Source organism: Haliaeetus leucocephalus, unplaced genomic scaffold, assembly GCF_000737465.1.
Source record: "Haliaeetus leucocephalus isolate CR32 unplaced genomic scaffold, Haliaeetus_leucocephalus-4.0 Scaffold93, whole genome shotgun sequence".
Classification (NCBI taxonomy): Eukaryota; Metazoa; Chordata; class Aves; order Accipitriformes; family Accipitridae; genus Haliaeetus; species Haliaeetus leucocephalus.
The window spans coordinates 359,302-378,488 of record NW_010972529.1 but is presented as its reverse complement, the minus strand read 5'-3'; the positions used below and the strand labels follow the sequence as shown (position 1 = coordinate 378,488).

General features: G+C 37.6%; 2 protein-coding genes across 9 annotated transcripts in view; both read right to left on the bottom strand.

Moving 5' to 3' along the window:
- The window catches only part of LOC104842739 (chromosome unknown open reading frame, human C21orf59), a 10,088-nt gene extending 9,794 nt beyond the window's left edge, over positions 1 to 294 (bottom strand). For both annotated transcript variants that reach the window (XM_010585264.1, XM_010585265.1), the window contains exon 1: positions 133 to 294. In XM_010585264.1, the coding sequence (XP_010583566.1) occupies positions 133 to 271 (139 nt within the window). In that variant the 5' untranslated portion in view covers positions 272 to 294. The remainder of the gene's footprint in view (positions 1 to 132) is intronic.
- A 428-nt stretch (positions 295 to 722) lies between these two features.
- Positions 723 to 19,187, bottom strand: part of SYNJ1 (synaptojanin 1) — a 68,648-nt gene continuing 50,183 nt past the window's right edge. For 3 of the 7 annotated variants that reach the window (XM_010585255.1, XM_010585260.1, XM_010585261.1), the window contains exons 26-30: positions 15,346 to 15,393; positions 13,488 to 13,558; positions 9,220 to 9,328; positions 8,320 to 8,540; positions 2,594 to 3,888 (exon numbers count right to left, since the gene is read on the bottom strand). In XM_010585255.1, coding sequence (XP_010583557.1) covers positions 3,031 to 3,888; positions 8,320 to 8,540; positions 9,220 to 9,328; positions 13,488 to 13,558; positions 15,346 to 15,393 — 1,307 coding nt within the window. In that variant the 3' untranslated portion in view covers positions 2,594 to 3,030. Of the gene's footprint in view, positions 3,889 to 8,319; positions 8,541 to 9,219; positions 9,329 to 13,487; positions 13,559 to 15,345; positions 15,394 to 19,187 lie in introns of all 7 variants that reach the window. The other 4 variants (XM_010585256.1, XM_010585262.1, XM_010585257.1 and 1 more) reach the window with 2 other exon arrangements.

Sequence of the window (19,187 nt, the reverse complement as noted above, 5' to 3'; positions counted from 1 at the left end):
GGGCTCCCGCCGCTCTGAGGGCAGCCCGTCCCCCCGCCCCGGAGCCCCGCACCCGCCGGAGCTGCGGCCCAGCCCCGGGCAGGCGGCCGGGCCGGTCCGGCTGCCGGGGGGAGGAGGGCGGCGGGCCGGTACCTGAGCAGAGGCGCTGCACCTTCAGCCTCCCGTTGTAGATGCGGGCGACGAGGGGCGCCAGGTCGGCGAGGCGGGCGCTGCCGGCCGCCTCCAGCAGGAACTGGCTCTCGTCGCCCCGCTTCACGTGCAGCCGCACCATGCCGGGGCCGGGGCCAGGGCCGCTCTGCGCCTGCTCGGGGCGAGGAGGCGGCCGTTAGCGCCGCTGCCCGCCTCCCCTCCCCCCACAGCAACGGACCCGCGTCCCTGGATACCGGCGGCGGGGAGGGAGCGCGGGGGGGAAGGCCGCGCCCGGCGCTTCCTGGCCACCCTGAGGCCTCCGCCTCCGCCTCCGCCTCCTCTTCCTCCCACCCCCGCCCGGGCGCCCACCGGAGCCCCGAGCAACCGCAACTCCCACCCGGCGGCGGCCCTGCCCCTCCGGCCCGCGGGCGCTTCCGCTTCCGGCCCTCCCGCTGTCGTCATCAGGGGCGCTTAAAGGGCCCGCGCCGTGCCTCCTGCGAGCACGGAGGCGCTGTGGTAAAGAGGGTGCCGGGGAGGTGCCTGAGACACGAAGAGAGAAAAAGCTAACATTGCTCAACGGCAGGTATGTTTATTTCATGAATACACTACCGCCTTCCACAGGGGAGGGAGGGAATGTTGTACGCCACTGAGTTTCAATACTGCAGCTCCGGAAAGGGTACAGCCATAAATAGTTGTGTGCCACAAGCAAGAAAATCGTTACATTTAACAGAGCAATTTACCACAGGGAACACGGAATTCATGAAAATGTGTTGAGCGCTTCTAATTTTAATTCTTAGTATTTTCAGAACTCCCGCTAGTAGTTATTCTCGTTAATACACGTTACAGCAGTTAGCTATATATATTTACACACACTCTTATTTTTGGAGCATTTCTTGTGATCCTTGCAGTGCTTTGCCGTCAGTCTCCGTAATCCTGTAAAGTGTAGAGGTGCTGTATACCAGGTACAGTTTAGACAGTAGTTTTTAATCACTGTAATTAAATATTCAACAAAGAACATATTTATCACGTAACTCCCACTAGCAAAAAGTTTCCCCCCAAAATTGTTTTGCTAAGGTAAGAATATACCAAAACACCAATCACACAGATGTTTATAGCAACAGTTTAAAACAAGGTAATCCACATACCAAAGCACAAAGAGTATAGTACCACTGCTGTTAAAAATGTACAAGGTCTGTTTAATGACCTGAACGGAAAAAAGCACAAGATAAAACTCACTATCGTCACTCCTCTATCCAACTGAAGCTCATGGCTAACCATATACTCTTTAAAGGAAGAGTGGATTATTTTATAAATAATGTTTGGATAGCATTTGAGAATTTAAAAAAAGTACTGTCACTGTGTATTTTGCTACTATAAATGTAATGCTAGTATGTTGTGTTTCAGTCCCTGGTTTTGCAGAACCAGTACAGTTTGTTCGCAAGTAAGCCAACGCGTGTAGGCGTGTATTTGCAGTCCCCCAAGAGATGACAACATTGTGACACATTCAGCTTTGGATGAAAGTACACAGCTGCGTATAAAAGTTACGTCCTAAGACGCTGCGGATTGTAAGGAGAACAGCAGGGTTTTACAGCATACCTAAACGGAGTTAAGGAAATCAGTTATTTTAAATTGCCTCAAGATTACAACATATCCTATTTTATATATTCTCATGTGAGCTTTAGAAAATCATAAAAGCACAAAGGGTTGCATTTTTATAGCATAATATGTAGAAACGTGACTTAGCCTTCACTAGCCTCAAAGCAGCAGCCCCGCACAGAGGCTGGTCCCTGCCTCTGGGCAAGGAAGAGTCACTCATTTAGTTTTAACTGCAAAAGTGACAGAATGATATTGTTCAGCTCAGAGAACTACTGTTCTCCTGTTGTCTTTGAAAGTAAGATTTAAAAAATACAGCAGTAAGTCTAGGAGATGGGGAGGATGCTGAGCCCAATCACATAAGATGACTTTCTCCTTCTCTGACGTTGTAACATGGCTGCTGACTCCCTCACTCTGGTCTTTCTATAGGACAAGAAAGCCCTTCTAATGTGCAAAAGAGGGAAGTGGGACAAGCCAACTCCAATGTGTTGTCTGCAACTGGTAAAGACTGCTTTGTATCTCAAAACCCAAGGGGAATTTTTTTCCAGAGGTTGAGGGAAAACTTCTTGTATCAGTGGTTCCCAATTTGTGGAAAAAAGTATCTTTTAAATAGTAATGAATAAATGGATGATACCGAACAATTATTCTGAAGTAATGCTAGTGAGTATATGTCACAATAAGATTTAATAGCTGAAATGTACTGACACAGAAAATTAAAGTCAAATATTGAATATATTAATACGCAAAGTTTTGTTTGTATTTTGAAATTAAACTATTTTTGTTGTGCCTCAAATTCAAATAAAAGCCTGACAAATATCCATAGCCTCTGTTATAAATTAAACAACTTCTAAACAATACCTGTCAACATTCAAATCTCAATAAACTTTGGCAGATCTTTGGTAAATACTTATAAATATCAATTAACAAAACAGTACAAAGGGAGTGGGGAGGCTACCAGCAGGGACCCTCTTTTTTTGAAATTCCACAAAGGGGAACAGGAACGAGAGAGCTCCCTAAGCAAAATCTATTTCCAAGATTGGTATATTTTAATGAGATTAAGTAGCTCATCCTTCTTTTCTCTGTCTATTCAAATACTATTACATCGGGATTTTAATAAATTTCAGACAATTTTTTGTGCTCTACCATATATACATATTCAAGATTTATACACAAACAATAGTGGCTGTTTATGAGTAGGGTTAAGTTTCAGTGCATTTAATAATTATTGCACACAGAATAATCTCAAATGCCCAATTATTCTACGGGATAAATGTAGCAACAAATACAACCTTTTATATTTTTGAACATCTATCTTTCTGTAAAATCTTGTGTTGGTGACACCTTAGGTGCCAAAGAAGTGAAAGGATCTGTGGGGGATCTGTTGCTGGTTATTCTTGATGGTATAGGAGGTGCAGGTGGTCTTCTTGCTGGCATTGTGTAGAAGCAATCAGTAGAACTTTTATTCCAGTCATTATCAAAGTTAAAGTCTGAACCAAGAAAAGTATTTTGTCCAGTGCCCGGCAAATCTGGAGATCCAGCTGACTTCCTGGAACTGATTCGCTTAAAATCTGGAACACTTTTAGATGGCTTTAGCTTTATGCTGAAATTATCATCATCATCATCATCAAATGTTACCCATCCTTTCGGCTGTACATTTTTTACCATGAGAGATTTACTTCGCAAGCAAAAAGTGTTTTCAGATGCATCAACAGAAAATATAGGCTTGCTTGTATTAGAACTGGGGGGATTCAGAGAAGGAAAAGGATTGCAAGCGGCACGTCCTTCTAGTAAATGTGAAGTTATTTCAGACTCTTGCATTTCTGTTCTAAATGGGTTTCCAGCATTAGGAGTTCTTTCAGTGAATGGATTTGTGCAGTTCAGTCCAGTGATAAATGGATTTGGAGAGCTGCGCTTATGTTCCTGGGATGTGTTAAAGGTTGGAATAGGAGGCATTGCTGGCATGCAATTTACAGTGTTCAAAATATCAGCATTTCTTTGTGTTGCTGAAGGCAACTGTATCAACTCCTTTTGGTTTAAAGTCGGAACAGGTGATGTTCGAACAGACGTCTGCATCTTTGACACAAGCAGCTTAAATGACAAATCTTCAAAAGGGTCACTGTTTAACTGTGTTTCAAGTTTAGTGCCATATGTTCCGTTTGTTTTAATCTGGAAAGAAAACAAGGTGCTTAGTAACCACATGGCTGGCTGGTTTAAGATTACTATTAACTGCCCATTTCTCACTCTGCTATGACAAGAAAAGAAGCTTTTGGGCTTAAACTGAAACTTCAACACAATTTGGTTGTAACTTGCACAACACACTTGTAGTAAAATGATTGCTTCTTTTCTGGAAAACAATAACCCTTAACCCCTTCTCTGAAGAAAAGCCTACTAGTCGTTAAACACAATTTTCCCCCTTGTTGGTTGATGCAGCTTGAATCTACATGCAGGTCAGAATCCTAGCCAAAAGCACTAGTGGACATTGCGTAAGAAAATCTTTAAGAAACTTGGCAAATGATGCTGTATTCTAAACAAGTGATAACCCAGCACAAATATGAAATAAAAAGCTCTAGGTTTCATTGTTTGAGAGTTTATAACACTGATGTTACAGGCAATATTTAAGCATCACAATGAAAGGAAAAATTAGTGTTATTAGTATATGTACTTCAGACACTTCTATGTAGACATATGCATCTGTAGGCATCTCCAGTGCTTCTTGACATGTGAAGGTACAATCATCAGTTTGTAGTATTTTAAAATGGCAAGTTATCATTGTTTAGAATAATACCAAATGGAGAAGACAGTTTTCTCCACAGAACTACTCATCTTTTAAGAACAAAATATTCCTGTTTTTATAAATTTCTTCAAACAACAATGCAACTTTTATACCTTGTAACAACTGTCCAAAAAGGTAGAATATCTACCTTTGTTCAAGTCATCACACTGACAGAACAGAGTTTGGAGCTTCCCCTTAGTAAACGAATGCAAAGAATTAAGCTTCAGTTAAAACAGCTTCTGAGAATTCAAATTTCACAAACAAATTTGTCATTTTTACACATCGCCTTAATATACCCAAATACTTTGGATATTTAGCATGAAAATTCTGTTAACTAATGTTTTGTTGAACTAGGATGCTAGCTAAAACTATCAACTAAAATACAGTATTATTGTAGCCTAACCTCCATCTTTAAACATCTTGTTTTTACTGCATTTATTGTGAATAGTTTGAAGCATGTCTCCACATATCCACTGCCTAAGCAGCTACGCAGAATTAGTCTACAGGCTCTAGAGACTCTCAGGAATAATAAGAATAATGTAAGTTTTTCCCAATGTATCCAGCATAACAATTTCTTTTAAAAAAACTACAGTTGTAGCTTGAATTGGTTGGCAGGAGAAACGAAGTATGCTGGCAACAATGCATTTGCTTGTGGTGTTTCTTTTGAAACAACTATGTCAGTTACATGCATCCCTGGTACTACTACATCAGAGAGTTTCTAAAATAGGTGAGGCCTAATGTTATCAAACCATAAATACAGTAGTTCAATATTGGTATTTTTATATGTATGTAATAAGTGTTTTGGAAAAAAATATTAAAACAAAGGCATCAAGTAACTGAGGGGGAAAATGTGAAAAGTGGAACTGTAAGAAAGAATATAAATCAAATGCAGCTTGGCACCAGCTGGTTAAGTCCTCTGTTCATTAACCAAGTAATCAAAAAGTACAAGAGCTCAAAGAAACTATGAATCCCAATTGCTCTTTCTTGTAAGTAAAAATTTCTTCTGAATAATTCTGGAACCAAATACCTTTAAAATTGTAACAAACAGTATATTTTACTTTGGATAATAGTTAAGTTCTCTGTTCTTTGAGAAATGTGAAATATGGGTTTTATTTAGAAAAAAACTTTAGCAGTGCAATTGCATCAGAATTTATTTCCAAACAGACTGAGAACAGGAGATTCAGCAGTGACTAAGCAACATATGTGAGGTTTCAATTCTTTCATAAAAGATGATGAAGCAAAGTATTTGCTATGGTGCTAATAAATACAGTTAACAGTATCAATTTTAATTGCATTATGAAAGGAATAAGCAAACTATGGTATGACATCAAGTCATTAATGCGGACAGGTGATTTTTAATGTGGATGAGACTGCAGATGTATGAAAACAAGATTCATACATCTTTTCTGCTTAAATAGATGGGAGACCACATATAAGATTGGTAAATAGTCAGATACCTGTTACCCTGATGGTTGCTCCTGCTTGTGAAAGAGAAACAGACATCAAAGGAAAGAAAATTAGGAAGAAAATCCAAGTAACAAAGCAACCTCATGTTAGAAATACTTTCTTCATAAAGCCGTTTTTGGAGATACATATACAATCCAAAAATATTATGCAGTATACTAGATTTTAAATTTCTGTTGTATTCTATTGTAAGACTTACAAGCTCTACCGTTGAGTCAAAAAACCCAGCTTAAGCCAATTCTAATATTATTTCCATACAGACATTCATTGTGCAGCTGATTGCACTATTTTTTGAAGACTGATTATAAGAATTTGACTATTGATGGTCTAATTCTAACCATCTATTAACATGAAAAGCACTGTAGCCCTCATTCTGGGAACTCTGTTGGTATACTCACTCACCTATAGTAATTGTTTTTCAAGATGAAAAAACCCATAAGACTTCTCATTCAATCAAAAAACAAAATCTCCTTAATTTACAATAAATAAAATCTATTTACAATAACTACTTCTCTTTTTTAATGTATTTCTTGGTAATCTGTAGAGCCTAGAATATTCACACTATATACAAGCAATTATTTTTGTAAGGAGAGATTTGGGTTCTTAAATAGCACAATCAAGCTTTGAATCAAAGGATGGGCTTGGAATCCACTACCTCTCAAAAGACTTTGTATTTATGTAAAGACCTTTTATCAGAAAACTTCACATTTACAAATGATAATCCAGAAATGAAATAAAAAAAACCCCAGAAATAAAAAAAACTAAGCTGAAGACAATAAATAAAGCTCAAAGTAGGCCTTCCTTGTGATTGCACCACCTGCATTAATCAAAGGAATCTGACTGCAGAGAAAATTATAGCTCCCTGAACTAGTCTTAAACTATCTAGTTTGGATATTGTTAACAATACAGCCACAGCATTACACAGCTCAAAAACCTGTTTACAGCATTCTTAAACATATTTTTGATTGCTGTGTATACACACAGATAAATGTAATTTTCATAATAATTTTGAAAGAACTGCTTGCACCTCTTTCACGAAATGATCAGTGGTAAAACTACATTTAGAAAGTGTGAGGCTTTCAAAAGTGACACAATGCAATCTGTTTCTATTCACAAAATTTGTACGTTCTCAAGTACCTTATGCCGCCATGTATATTCTCTGCTGGCATACTTTCTAACAAAGTACAAAAAGTCCTGATATTCTACCTGTATATTCAAAAATATCCTTTGTTTTTTGGCCTAAGTTCCGAAAATTAAAAAAAAGTTAACAGACAGAGATAGATGTTCAGCAGAAAGAAAAGAAGAGCATTTAAAGATTTTTCAATTAGAATTCAAAATCGGCTCACTGAGGACTGAATTTGGCTGCCTCATTGTGGTACAAAATAGGTATTAACTAACTGCTTTAGTGAAAATGGCCTTCAGATGTAGAGATAAGGTAAAATCTAAATACTGATGAAAACTTACATAGTCATAAATGTCCACAGCTGCATTTATGTTTTTAAAAAAATGAACACCAGAAAACAAACCCACAAATTTACTCTTGGTAAGAAGTGGGCAGAAATCCATCATCTTCAATAAATTTGTGCTTTTATTCAAGTAGTGTATTATCTGGCCTAGCACCTGATACTGTAAAAACTAACAGCACTGGCCTTTAGTGAAGAAATTTAGCCTTATGTATATATATAAACAACACTGAAAACCTATTTCTGCATATTCTAAACAGTAGTAGGAAACTATGGCTTTTCCTAGGAAAAGGTTGGGGTTTTTTAAATAACACTCTAAATGGTCCCACAGAACAGAATACTGAAGTTACTGTATTAAATTTTCAGATTATTTTGGTATGTTGCTATATTTTAATTGACACTGGGGAATAGGGAGAAATGTATTTCTGTTAAGTATCTATCAGTATCATCTTCCTGTAATGAATTATCATCAACATAAAGCACCACATCATGCAATCTATAAAGCTTACTTTATAATCAACACTTGTGTTAGCTAGCTACTATACAGTTTGTCATGCATGTGTCATTATAAAATTATATTTGTTAGACTGAGTATTTTTCCATACAAAGTTGTCAAATGAAAACATAAGTTTACGAACAAGCTGTCCATAAGTTGTATGTCTGTCATAAGAAGTCTTAAGTTAAACGTTTAGTATTTAAGATATTAATTATTCATGGACAATACATAAGCAATTAAGTATTATCCTACTAGAGCCTGATGATCTTTGAATCCAATCTTTTGACCTTTATGTTTGTTTGTTTGCTTGCTTTTGGAGTTCCTCATAAATCTACAGCATTCAGTACAAGCTGTGTTAATTTACATAATGAAAAAAACATATACAAGTTTTTTTAACTTACTTGCTGCTGTGAAGGAGCAGATTCAGAAGGCAAACTGTGAGATGATCGGCTACGAGGAGGTGGTTGTGGGGGTTCCAGACTTTGTGGGGCACTTGTCTGAGATGGATGTGATGCCACAGGTATCAGAGGCTCCTGCATCCTCAGCACAGGTGGTGGCTGAGTGGTGGACTGAGCAGGTCCAGCAGCCTGAGGCTTTAGTGGTTCAGGAAGCAACGGTGAGCCTGCAAGTATATTTGCAGTGTTTTTCATTGTAAAGAATTTTAATAGAAATATTAAGAATGGCATGAATGAGAACATGTGGCTGTGGAAGCACCAGACAGAACTGCAGAAGAAGGGGCTGTAGTAACAGCAGGTGTTGATGGCAACTAGATTATAAGTCATCAAAAGCTCAGCATTACTATAGATACAAAATAGAGAACCAGAAACCATGTCATTCTTAAACGTACTTCAGTTGTATTTAAAATTATTTTGAAAGTCACTATTATAAAATGCATATTTTTATATTAATACAATTTTAAAAATGCTTTAAGTTTAGGAAGTGGCTTTGGGAGTCAAACATAACTATTTCAAATATTATGATTACAGAGCAACCAGTGCAGAGAATGGTCCAGTGATCAATACATGATAGGACACACCAATGTGTGCAGACCAAAACACAGCAATCTGATCAAAGTTTCTCTTGACAGCATGAAATCTATGGGTCATCTGACTGTTGCCTATTATCTGATGAGGCTTTACAATACTTGTGGATGATTAACAGAAACTGCCAAATGTTACTATGTTTGAGAATCTTAATTTCTAGTGAAAAACGAAGACATCTGCTGAAAACAAAGCATTCAAACCATAGACAGTACCTCTTGACTGAATAGTGGCACCTACATTTAACTTCTAAAGACTTACCTCTTGGTGGTTCAGCTGGTTTGGTCTGAGTTTCAGGTGCTGGTCTTCCCCCAGAGGGACGGACATGGCTTTGTGGTGCACTAATAACTCCAGCTCGAGGTGGAACAGTCTGACATAATAATTGGTAAGAAGAAAGTATTTTAGTTCTACTTTGGATCTGTAGTCATCTTCTGCTAAATGATTCAGGATAATTAGGACTCTGTGAAGAATAAATTCTTTGGTAACAGTTGCTGAACTAATTTTTTATGGACATATAAAAGCAAAGAATATACTCTCAAAACATTATGAGGGTTCAATTCATAGCAAAGGATTTTTACAACAGTCTTCAACTTTATATAAATATTTACCTGTGCAACAATGTTAGAAACACCTACTGTTTTGTTAGTATTAATAAGTTAATTCTACCAAAGTCCGTGAATTGTTGAAAGCAACAAAAACAACAACAGTAACTACTTTATTTGGAGCTCTCGTAAGGATTCATTGATAACCCACCATCAACGCAGACTGTAGACACCATCTACCTTTTAGGCTATAAAAACAGCCTGCCGTTTGCAAACAGCAGTGTCCTGGTTTTGGCTGGGATAGAGTTAATTTTCTTTCTAGTAGCTGGTATAGTGTTATGTTTTGGATTCAGTATGAGAAGAATGTTGATAACACACTGATGTTTTCAGTTGTTGCTAAGTAGTACTTATAACAAGTCAAGTATTTTTCAGCTTCTCATGCCCAGCCAGCAAGAAGGCTGGAGGGGCACAAGAAGTTGGGAGGGGACACAGCCGGGACAGCTGACCCAAACTGGCCAAAGGAATATTCCATACCATGTGACATCATGTCTAGTATATAAACTGGGGGGAGTTGGCCTGGGGGGGGGATCGCTGCTCAGGAACTAACTGGGCATCAGTCAGCAAATGGTGAGCAATTGCATTGTGCATCACTTGTTTTGCATATTCCAATCCTTTTATAGTTATTGTAATTTAATTATTGTTGTTATTATTATTATCATTATTAGTTTCTTCCTTTCTGTTGTGTTAAACTGTTGTTATCTCAACCCACGAGTTTTACCTTTTTCCTTCCGATTCTCTCCCCCATCCCACTGGGTGGGAGGGAAGTGAGCGAGCAGCTGTGTGGTGCTTAGTTACCAGCTGGGGTTAAACCACGACAAGCAGCTACAATCAATTTTATATAGTAAAAGTCCAAGCTATGCATAAAAGACCATGGTTAGTTCTTTTCTCTGAAACTTATGTTTGCTAACTGTAAGGCAGTTACTCCTGTTCCTCAGCAAACAGTATTAATGAAACATATATTCTGCCTCATCTGAAGGCCGGAGTCTTCCCAAACTTGTTGGAATAGAAGTTAATAGGCTGGAAACAGAATTGCTCTCATAAAACAAAATTTAAAAGTCTACATCAGTATTTAAAAAGAAATGGGAAACTATTCCAGATTACAACTGAAGCAGAGTGAATTACAAACACCACACCTGAAAGCTGAATGTAAAGCATTATAATAAAAATGCCAGATTTCAGGGGGGGAAAAAAAAAAAGATCACGAGGCAAGATAGTTTGTAAGATTTGTTTCTTCTAAAATTTTGTGTACTTGGTATATTCTGACAAAATCTTAGTAACAGTGCATGTTCCAGAAATGGTTTTCAGAGCAAACCCTATTACACAACTCTCTACATAAACAAGAAAAGAAACTTCAGCACTACAAAACAAGTATCATCCTTGATCTTACTTTTACTAGGTGTATGTACTCTGCTTCAAAGACTTCATATAACATCTGATTCATTATGCTTGGCTGAGTCCATTTAACATCTTTCTAAATGCTTTAACCCACCTAACCTCTGAAATATCTGTTTTTCCTTTAATTGCCAAGATGCATTTTGTCATTTCTTTGAATATTCTGAAAGTAGCCAGAAGGATGATTGGATTGAATGCCAAAATGTATTATGGGGTGGGGGGGAAGGTTGGAAGAGAAAAGATACAGACAGGACCACTCAGTGAGAAGCAGCGCCCACTGTGGCTACTGTCCCTGGTCCTGAAATCCATGAAATGAAATGCTGCCCAAAAAACAACCTGAGAAAAAGGAAAGAAACAATGTCAGTTAGGAAATCCAAATAAGGGTTGAGCTAAGGCTTGAAAATCCAAGCACATCTTAGGAGATGTTTTTCCAAACCTTCTATTACATTTTTTGTTTGTTTTGTGGGCGGGGGGTGGGGGTGGGGGGATAGGGGGTGTTTGTTTTGGTTTGCTTGGGGGTTTTTTAAAGAAAATCTCAATGTCTGCAAAGGAAGAGATGCAGTAAGCTCTGTCTTATCAAATTATGCTGGCAATTGCAGCACTGTGGCTCTTTCTGGACACTGGCAAGCAGCTCTAACTAGTCCAGCCTGGGTTTTGAAAAGCACAGCACAAGAGAACAGTACTACATTTTTTTCTGTCTTAATAATATGAACAAAAATTCTTGCACTTATGCCTATTCCAAGATACTGGTGGAGTCTCTTATGTACACCAGATTTTTTAATTGAACTATTTTGATTTAGAAATGCAAATCCTGTGCTAGCTCCAGATTACAAAAAACAAAAACCAAAATCAGTGAGGCACATGGTGATAAATGAATACATTCTTTCCAGTGTACACCAAGTTTTCTTTATCCAAATTTCAGAAGAGGGCATTTTATATTTCTAGGAAAATAATAAAAAAGTGCAGAGATCAAGAACTGTTCACTGTGAGAATGAATCTCTTTGAGAAAAATGAATCTGCAAAAAGTGATTTCAGTGGTGGCCTTCAATAGTAGTTTTCAGTGGTTTCAATACTGTACAAGAGTACAACAGAAATGGCAATACCAGTAAGGTACAACTCCTTTAACCTCTACAAGAACTTTATATCTCTGCACAGCTGGCAGCGTTCTTTTGTTTCTTTCTCATTTAAAAGCTGGAAAAGGACTCTACAACCTTTTATAAAACAAATTGATATTAAGTTAACTTAAACTCTTGTGGTTAGCTGCATCTTTATTTTAATGGCTTCTTCACACTCACTCTCTCCCTCATTCACAACAACTGGTCTATCACTTTACCTGAAAGAAAGATAAGGAATTAAAGAAGAGGTGCTGTATTTGTAGATAGGTCAAAAACCTCACCAGTATCTATCCCACTGACATTTATGCAAGCAGAATGCTTTTTAGCCTTACTAAAGACTCATATGCGTAATCTCCATCCTGTCAGTGTCGTTGTGAACATTATCCCAATGAGAAGAGCAAAATGCCTTAGAGAAGGAAAACAAAGTTCTCTAATGACCAAGAAACTGGAAAGAAAGAGCCAGCTTTTGCTGCTTTTTAGTCTATAAAACATCCAGGTATAAAGAGGTGTGATCTAAGTCAAAGAGCCTGGAACAGCCACAACAGAGGGAACAAAGTAAGCACAAATACTGTGGTTGATGTAGACATAGAAAGAAAAGCCCTTCATGCTGCTGCAAAAATTCTCTCTGAAATAAGCTGCAAAGTCTAAAGAATTATCAACAAACAATACCATTTCTTAGTAATTCTTTAAGAAGACCTATAGCTATTAAAACACCTTCTCCTTCCCTAATGCAAGGCTCCTACTTGGTGCTGTTAAGAGAAATACGGCAGATGTCTTCCATCTCTTGACTTCTTGCTTGTAGTGAAGCATTCAAATGCCCATAAATCCTTCATTAACTTCCTTCAGTTCAGTTCCACAAATAAAAGAATGAAATGCAGAACTAACGTTTGTTGAATGTTTTGTTAATGTAGCTGAATGTTTCGTTTTTACATGAAGATTTTTATCAAAATTAAGTTTTAAAACAAGGTACAAAATTCCGTTACACATCAAGTAATCAGCAATATAATACATCAACTGGCTATGTAATACATTAACTCCCTGCAAGCAGTTAACTGCCACCAGGATACACATTTCAGCACAGAAGAGAATACATTTTATCATACCAAATCAGCAACGTAGTCAACAGGAACATACAATACAAAGAATAACTTTGTACTTCGCAGTTATTTGAAAGTGGATGTAAAATGTGGTATTATTTGGGAGCCTATGAAGTGACTGCATAGAGTGCAAAACAATATGTATTCTGGAGTATTTTTAGTCAACAGAAAAGAAATGCTGAGGGAATTAACTCATATAAGATGTAAAATGACTAGTTAATTTTGCAGTTTTCTTACATCTGTTATGATTTACAAAACCCCACCACCAGCATAATAAACTGTAGAAACTTAGGAGGAAAATTATTTTAAGACAGAATACCTACTGGTCTGGTTGTACCATATCCAGCAGCTCCTGTGCTTGGAATTCCAGTTGAAGGTGGAGGCTGATTACGAACTGGAACAGATATTAGAGATCGCTGACTTAGAACATATTTCAAACCCCACTTCTTTCTGTATTATAATTAGTACAAAGCATGTATCTGTATTACCTAAGTTATCTTTTCTTTGTGTTCCAGGACTTTTTTGTGCTTTGAAGCATGGAAAAAAAATCAGATTATCTTTGTTAGATAAGCTACAAATGGGTATCATATGGCAACGGTACATTACCACTAATGGAAATGGGAGCAAAAAAACATTAGTGATTTTTTTTTAAAGTTGTTACATATTAAAGTCAGCTAAGCTGTTACTCTAGCACACTTTTATCCCATGTCACACGTGAAGTAATTTGACCCTTCTAATTACAAATGAAGTCAAATCACCTCCTATTTGTTGCAAGCTAAAGACGACCACTTGTACAGGTACCCTGTGTTCTCGATTGTGCTAGAAGAAGTTGTTTTCTTTCTTAGCATATTCTGCAAATGTTCTAACAGCAGTCTTTAAAACAAAAAGAACTTACGTAACATGCTGATTCAAAAAATCATGCGATCAGAAGAGTACATCTGTAATTATACAGGATTCAGCAATCTACAGGGTCTACACCAAAGTTCCTGAACCTACTCTCTTTGTTTATGGGATAAATATATTACAGCACCAACCTCAACATTTACATGCTGATGCTAATGACAACCTTGTATGCGACATTCAAGTTGTGAAGTGCAAGATATGAAAAAATTACCTTTACCTCAGACAAGAGCACAATTTCTAACAGGCAAAGAGGTTTAGGATTCTGGCTTGTGTTTCTGTTGCCTATTTCCCAGGAAGGTAAAATCACCATGTCAGTTACAGTAACTGGAAGGAATACTCTGTGGTACACAAGACAGTTTATCAAATCGGCTTCCAGTTGTCAGACAATCCTGCTTTCTTAGAACTGGTTAGAATGGGTTTCTGGGTACAGTTCTCAGTAATGCAACTCATACCCTGAGCAACCTGGCGCCAGTTTGCCCTACTTTGAGCAGGAGGTTGGACTAGATAACCACCAGAGGTGCCTTCTAACCTGAACTACTCTATGCATATAGTGATTTTGCCAATTTAGAAAAATGAACCATCAATATAGACAAAATTAATTGTAGGATACAGGAGGACATCTTGACGGTGACTATATTAGGACTTTTATTGCCATACCTATATTTGCTACAAAGGGACACATTCCTGAGGGGATAGGAAGAAACCCAGAACCATGTCTCTGCTCTCATGGCTAAACCAGGACCCATTCAGCACTATACACACATACTCCAACTAGAATAATGCAAAAGAAATGCTTCTCGTAAATGTGTATCACATACATTTAGGTATCAGAATCAAAATACCTACACTGTGCTCTTTAGAAAGAGAAAAATATTACATTATAGGCTAAATTATTTAAATGGAAGTTTCTCTCCCTGAGATATATGAACATATGCAGTTCTTTAAGAAAAATTAGGCTTCCTAGATTCCTGATTTAGTTAAACGTTCAGTCAGCTACAGCTTCCTCTGAGAGTCAGGCTTGAAAGCATTCTTCTTGATTAGTGCACTCTAAATTTTCACTTTATTTTTCATAAATGAAGATTGCCTTCTATAACAATTCATACCATCACTGAAAAACAGGAAGCAACTTGGCTGTCTGGAAATGATGTTAAATAAAAGAAGAAAGATCCTACACAATAAACACCTTCATGAAACCACCTTTAGTGTCACAAGGGCAATAATATTACTCTGGTATTAAATTAGAAATCCATTTCTAGAATACAAAAATTGTTATGTTACCTTCTACTTCTCTCCTAGCTACCCCAGGACTGGGAGGAGCTCCAAGACCTTTTCAGAGAAAGAAGAGAAGCTGTACATTGCATAAGAAAAGCAGTAGATTGAGAAAGTAAAACCAGAAAGAACACTGCCACAAGACAGCTTTACATAATTTAAAAATGGCCTAGCTAGATTATAGTTACTTGTAGGAGATAACTGTTTGTAGCAGCATGGGGAAACCAGACTGATACAAATTAGAGATCAGCAAGTACGATCATGTTTAGAAACATGTATTATTTCAATTTTACATTACAGCTGAAAGCGAATTTCATTTCTTCAGTATTCATTCTCCACAAACTTTTGTAAATTCAGAATGATATTAAATGTCAGTCTTGAAACTCTTCTAAAGCAGAGCACATACCTATACTCAAAAACTTGAAAATAAACAGGTACATCAGTTATACCCTGCAACATTAAGTCTGCTTCCTGTCATGTAGGAGAATACTATGTAGTATGTTTCTGCCAAGACTACAATTGAATAAGCAATTTTATGGAAGAAATAAGTTTCCCACTTTATATAATGTACTGTATCCTACAGAATTGTATTAAGTTATCTCCGAGCAGCACTCTGTACTTGGGAAAGCTGTATCAACTGGTGCACAGTAGATGTTACAGTTCAGATTGAGAGAAAGAAGATTTTCAATCATGCATAACCATGCTGAATTATTTCTGCAATATGATCAAGCATATACTGGGTCCATAAAATTGTATGCTAAAAACATGGCAGGACATAAATAACACTAGATGGTATGCAAGGAGAAATCCTTAAGGCATGCGCACAGGAAAAAGTAACAGCAATATCTGGCAACTCTGGAGTGGCTCAAGTATAGAGGAAGGAAAGGGAGCCAGTGTTCAAGAAGCCTACCTTAAAAGCAACTTTTGCCTTAGCGATGACACAGCCTCATGCTTTCTCATCATGTGCCAATGTGTGGTATCTGCTCAGGAGCTCTCTATGATCTGGAAAGAGTGCTGTGAATTTTGTCAGATATGGGTGGAGGTGTCACTCAGAGTAGGAAGAGTGAAGGCTGCAGATGAGGCTGGTACGTGATTATCTCTAGAGATGTCAGATCTCTGGTTTTGCTGAACATCTGGTTCAAAGATGTTAAATACTAGCATATGTTATATATTCTGGGTGAGTTCCAGGCTCTGCCAATTAACATTAGATTTCCATTGCAAAAGTTTCTGACAGTGAACTTCTCTATGAGAGAAGCAGTACTGAGGAGAGGTGAACAGAGGGCGTTTGTAAGGAGGGTGCACACGAGGAGTGCACTGCCTGAGAACATTTCATTGCTTTCAGGTACTAGCTCTGCCCTTCTCCCGTGCAACCCAGAGGAACCCTGGGGGAGAAAAGAAAGTGGTAATCCATAGGCTATGAGAAGCCTACCTGCTAACCAGAGGAAAATAAATGGAGGTGGAGAGCAGACCAACGGAGTACAGGACACTCCTCTGAACTCTCTGTGGTTACAGAGACAAAAAGCTAACTGTTCATCTCAGAGTATTAATGGAAATGGACACAACAAAACCTCTCCAAGAGCAAGGAACTAGCCTACTCATTTCACAGATCTTCTGGACCTTCCCCTCCCAAAGCTCAACTCAGCCCATACTTTGAATAGGTATTTTCAGGATGCTCTTGTTAAGCAAATCTTATTTTATGCAATATGATTAATAAAGTCAACTCCTTTCAGGAGAAGGAAGGGGGAGAGCCTCTTTGACCACAGCACATAGACATATGTTGGTGCACCATACAGAGGAAGACTTCTGTGCACAAGGATTTTAAAAAGTTTTGCAAATTTAAAAATATTCATTATATGGGAGAGAAAGGGCATAAAGGTCAAATACCCTGAATTTCACTTAATAATCTTCAACAGTGATAAAGCAAAATTATGGTGCTGTGATAATGCTATCACAATTGGGATTATAGGAAGATTTTAATCTTAAGGACATGAAAAATGTACATCTGAACCTGAAACATATTTTTGGGTATAATTTTAAACTTTTGCTGTAGTCTGTATATAGCTTGAAATCTCTATTGCAGTTTGAAACAGTATTTTGCAAGTAAAGATATCACATACTTGTTTTAAATAGTATTTTAAGGAAAGAGGTTGGATTTACACAGAAACAACCTGTAGCTTATGCCCTGACATCTTTCAGACAGAACTGCATGTTTTGCAAAGATTACATTTGCACATTAGCTTAATTGAAAATAAAGCAACCTCAACTTCTCATAATGTAAAACGTGCGTATATGTGCACATGTGCGCGCGCATGTGTATATATATACACGAAATCTAGGCCGTCTGCCTACATTTGAACAATGCATTTACTGTTTTAGCATTCAGGCTTCTTGTTTCCTCCACTACTGAACATTCCTTCTTCAGCAAGAAAAGAAGAAAGGTGCTCTTCCCCATATTTAAAAAAACCCCAAACAACCAAAACAAAAAAAAAAAAAACTTTTTCAAAGTGACAGCCATATCCTAATGCACCCAAACAACCTGAACTCTGCTCTAGGAAAAAAAAAAAGGGGCAAAAAAAAAAAGCTACAGGGGAAAAATAAAGATGTTGAATGTTTCTCGCAAGGCTAAGTTTAATGTGTGACTATAAGTATCAGTGTACACTAATAAGCACTTGCTGCTTGGGTGCATGTATTTTCATAGTTTAACATACTTGCATTTCTTTTAATGTCAACTTTACTACTGTATTTTCTAGGTTTATTTTATTTATTTGGAGGATAATCACAGTGAAAGTGTAATGCATTTTGCCCAAGTTATTGCATATACTGAAAATACTGTGCATTCTCTCAATCTTAACCCCATTTTAACAGTTTAAAACAATGGTAAAAGATAACTATAAGCCTTTCCTGCATTAGTCTGGAAAAGTCTGACTAGTATTATTAAAGGGAAAAAAACCCCAACCCAAATGTTATTTTTTAACTTCAAGTAATTGACAATTAGCAGCCTTTATAATTTTTAATCTTCTATAAGAATTTACTCTGTAATGTATTAAAGAAAAATCTTGGGTGAACAAGTGCAACATTTTCATTTTTAGCTATAAACAACTGAGAGCTTATAAAATCCTCAGTGGAAATCTTTCATATTAGCAAGTGAAAAGTCTACACTTTGTAAACCCCTGCAATGAGTACATAGGCTTGTATCCTTGAATTCTGAGTTACTTCTGATGTAAAATATGACCAAACTCTAAAAAAGCTTAGATGCCCAAATCCTGCTGCCATCTTCAAAGCATACTGAGCCATTAGAAGAAATGTTATGGGCACTGAAGGGAGTGAAGCACTGAGAAAAAAGGTTAAAAAACATGAGGAAAAAAAAAAGCAACGTTTAAAATGCACAACAATTTAAAGACATGATCAATGTCACTTTGCATGTGCTACAGAAGTCTAAAAACAAGGTTTGATGCACTTATACAGTACACAGGGATATCTTCACAGTGCTTTAGGAGCCATCATTCTAGGTAAGAGAAACAGATGCCATTTCCCTGAGCACAGTAACACACTATGACATTTATACTGCTTCCAGTCCTGTGCTAGCTTGCTCAGAGGTGAGCTTAAGTACCACTGAAAAGCAAAGCATTATGCCTTATAAATGTATGCCATGAGCAGAAAATGAAGAGGATAGAAAAACTGGGATGAGCTTTAGGTCAGAATAATACATGAAAAAAATATACTACAATCTCTTTTAAAAGACTGCATAAAAAGCAAGTTTTATCTAAGTTACAATTCTTTATGGAAAGCTACGTTGGGAAAGACGGTCAAAAAAGAAGGCTGGTCTTTGCACAATTGAGACAAACTAGGCA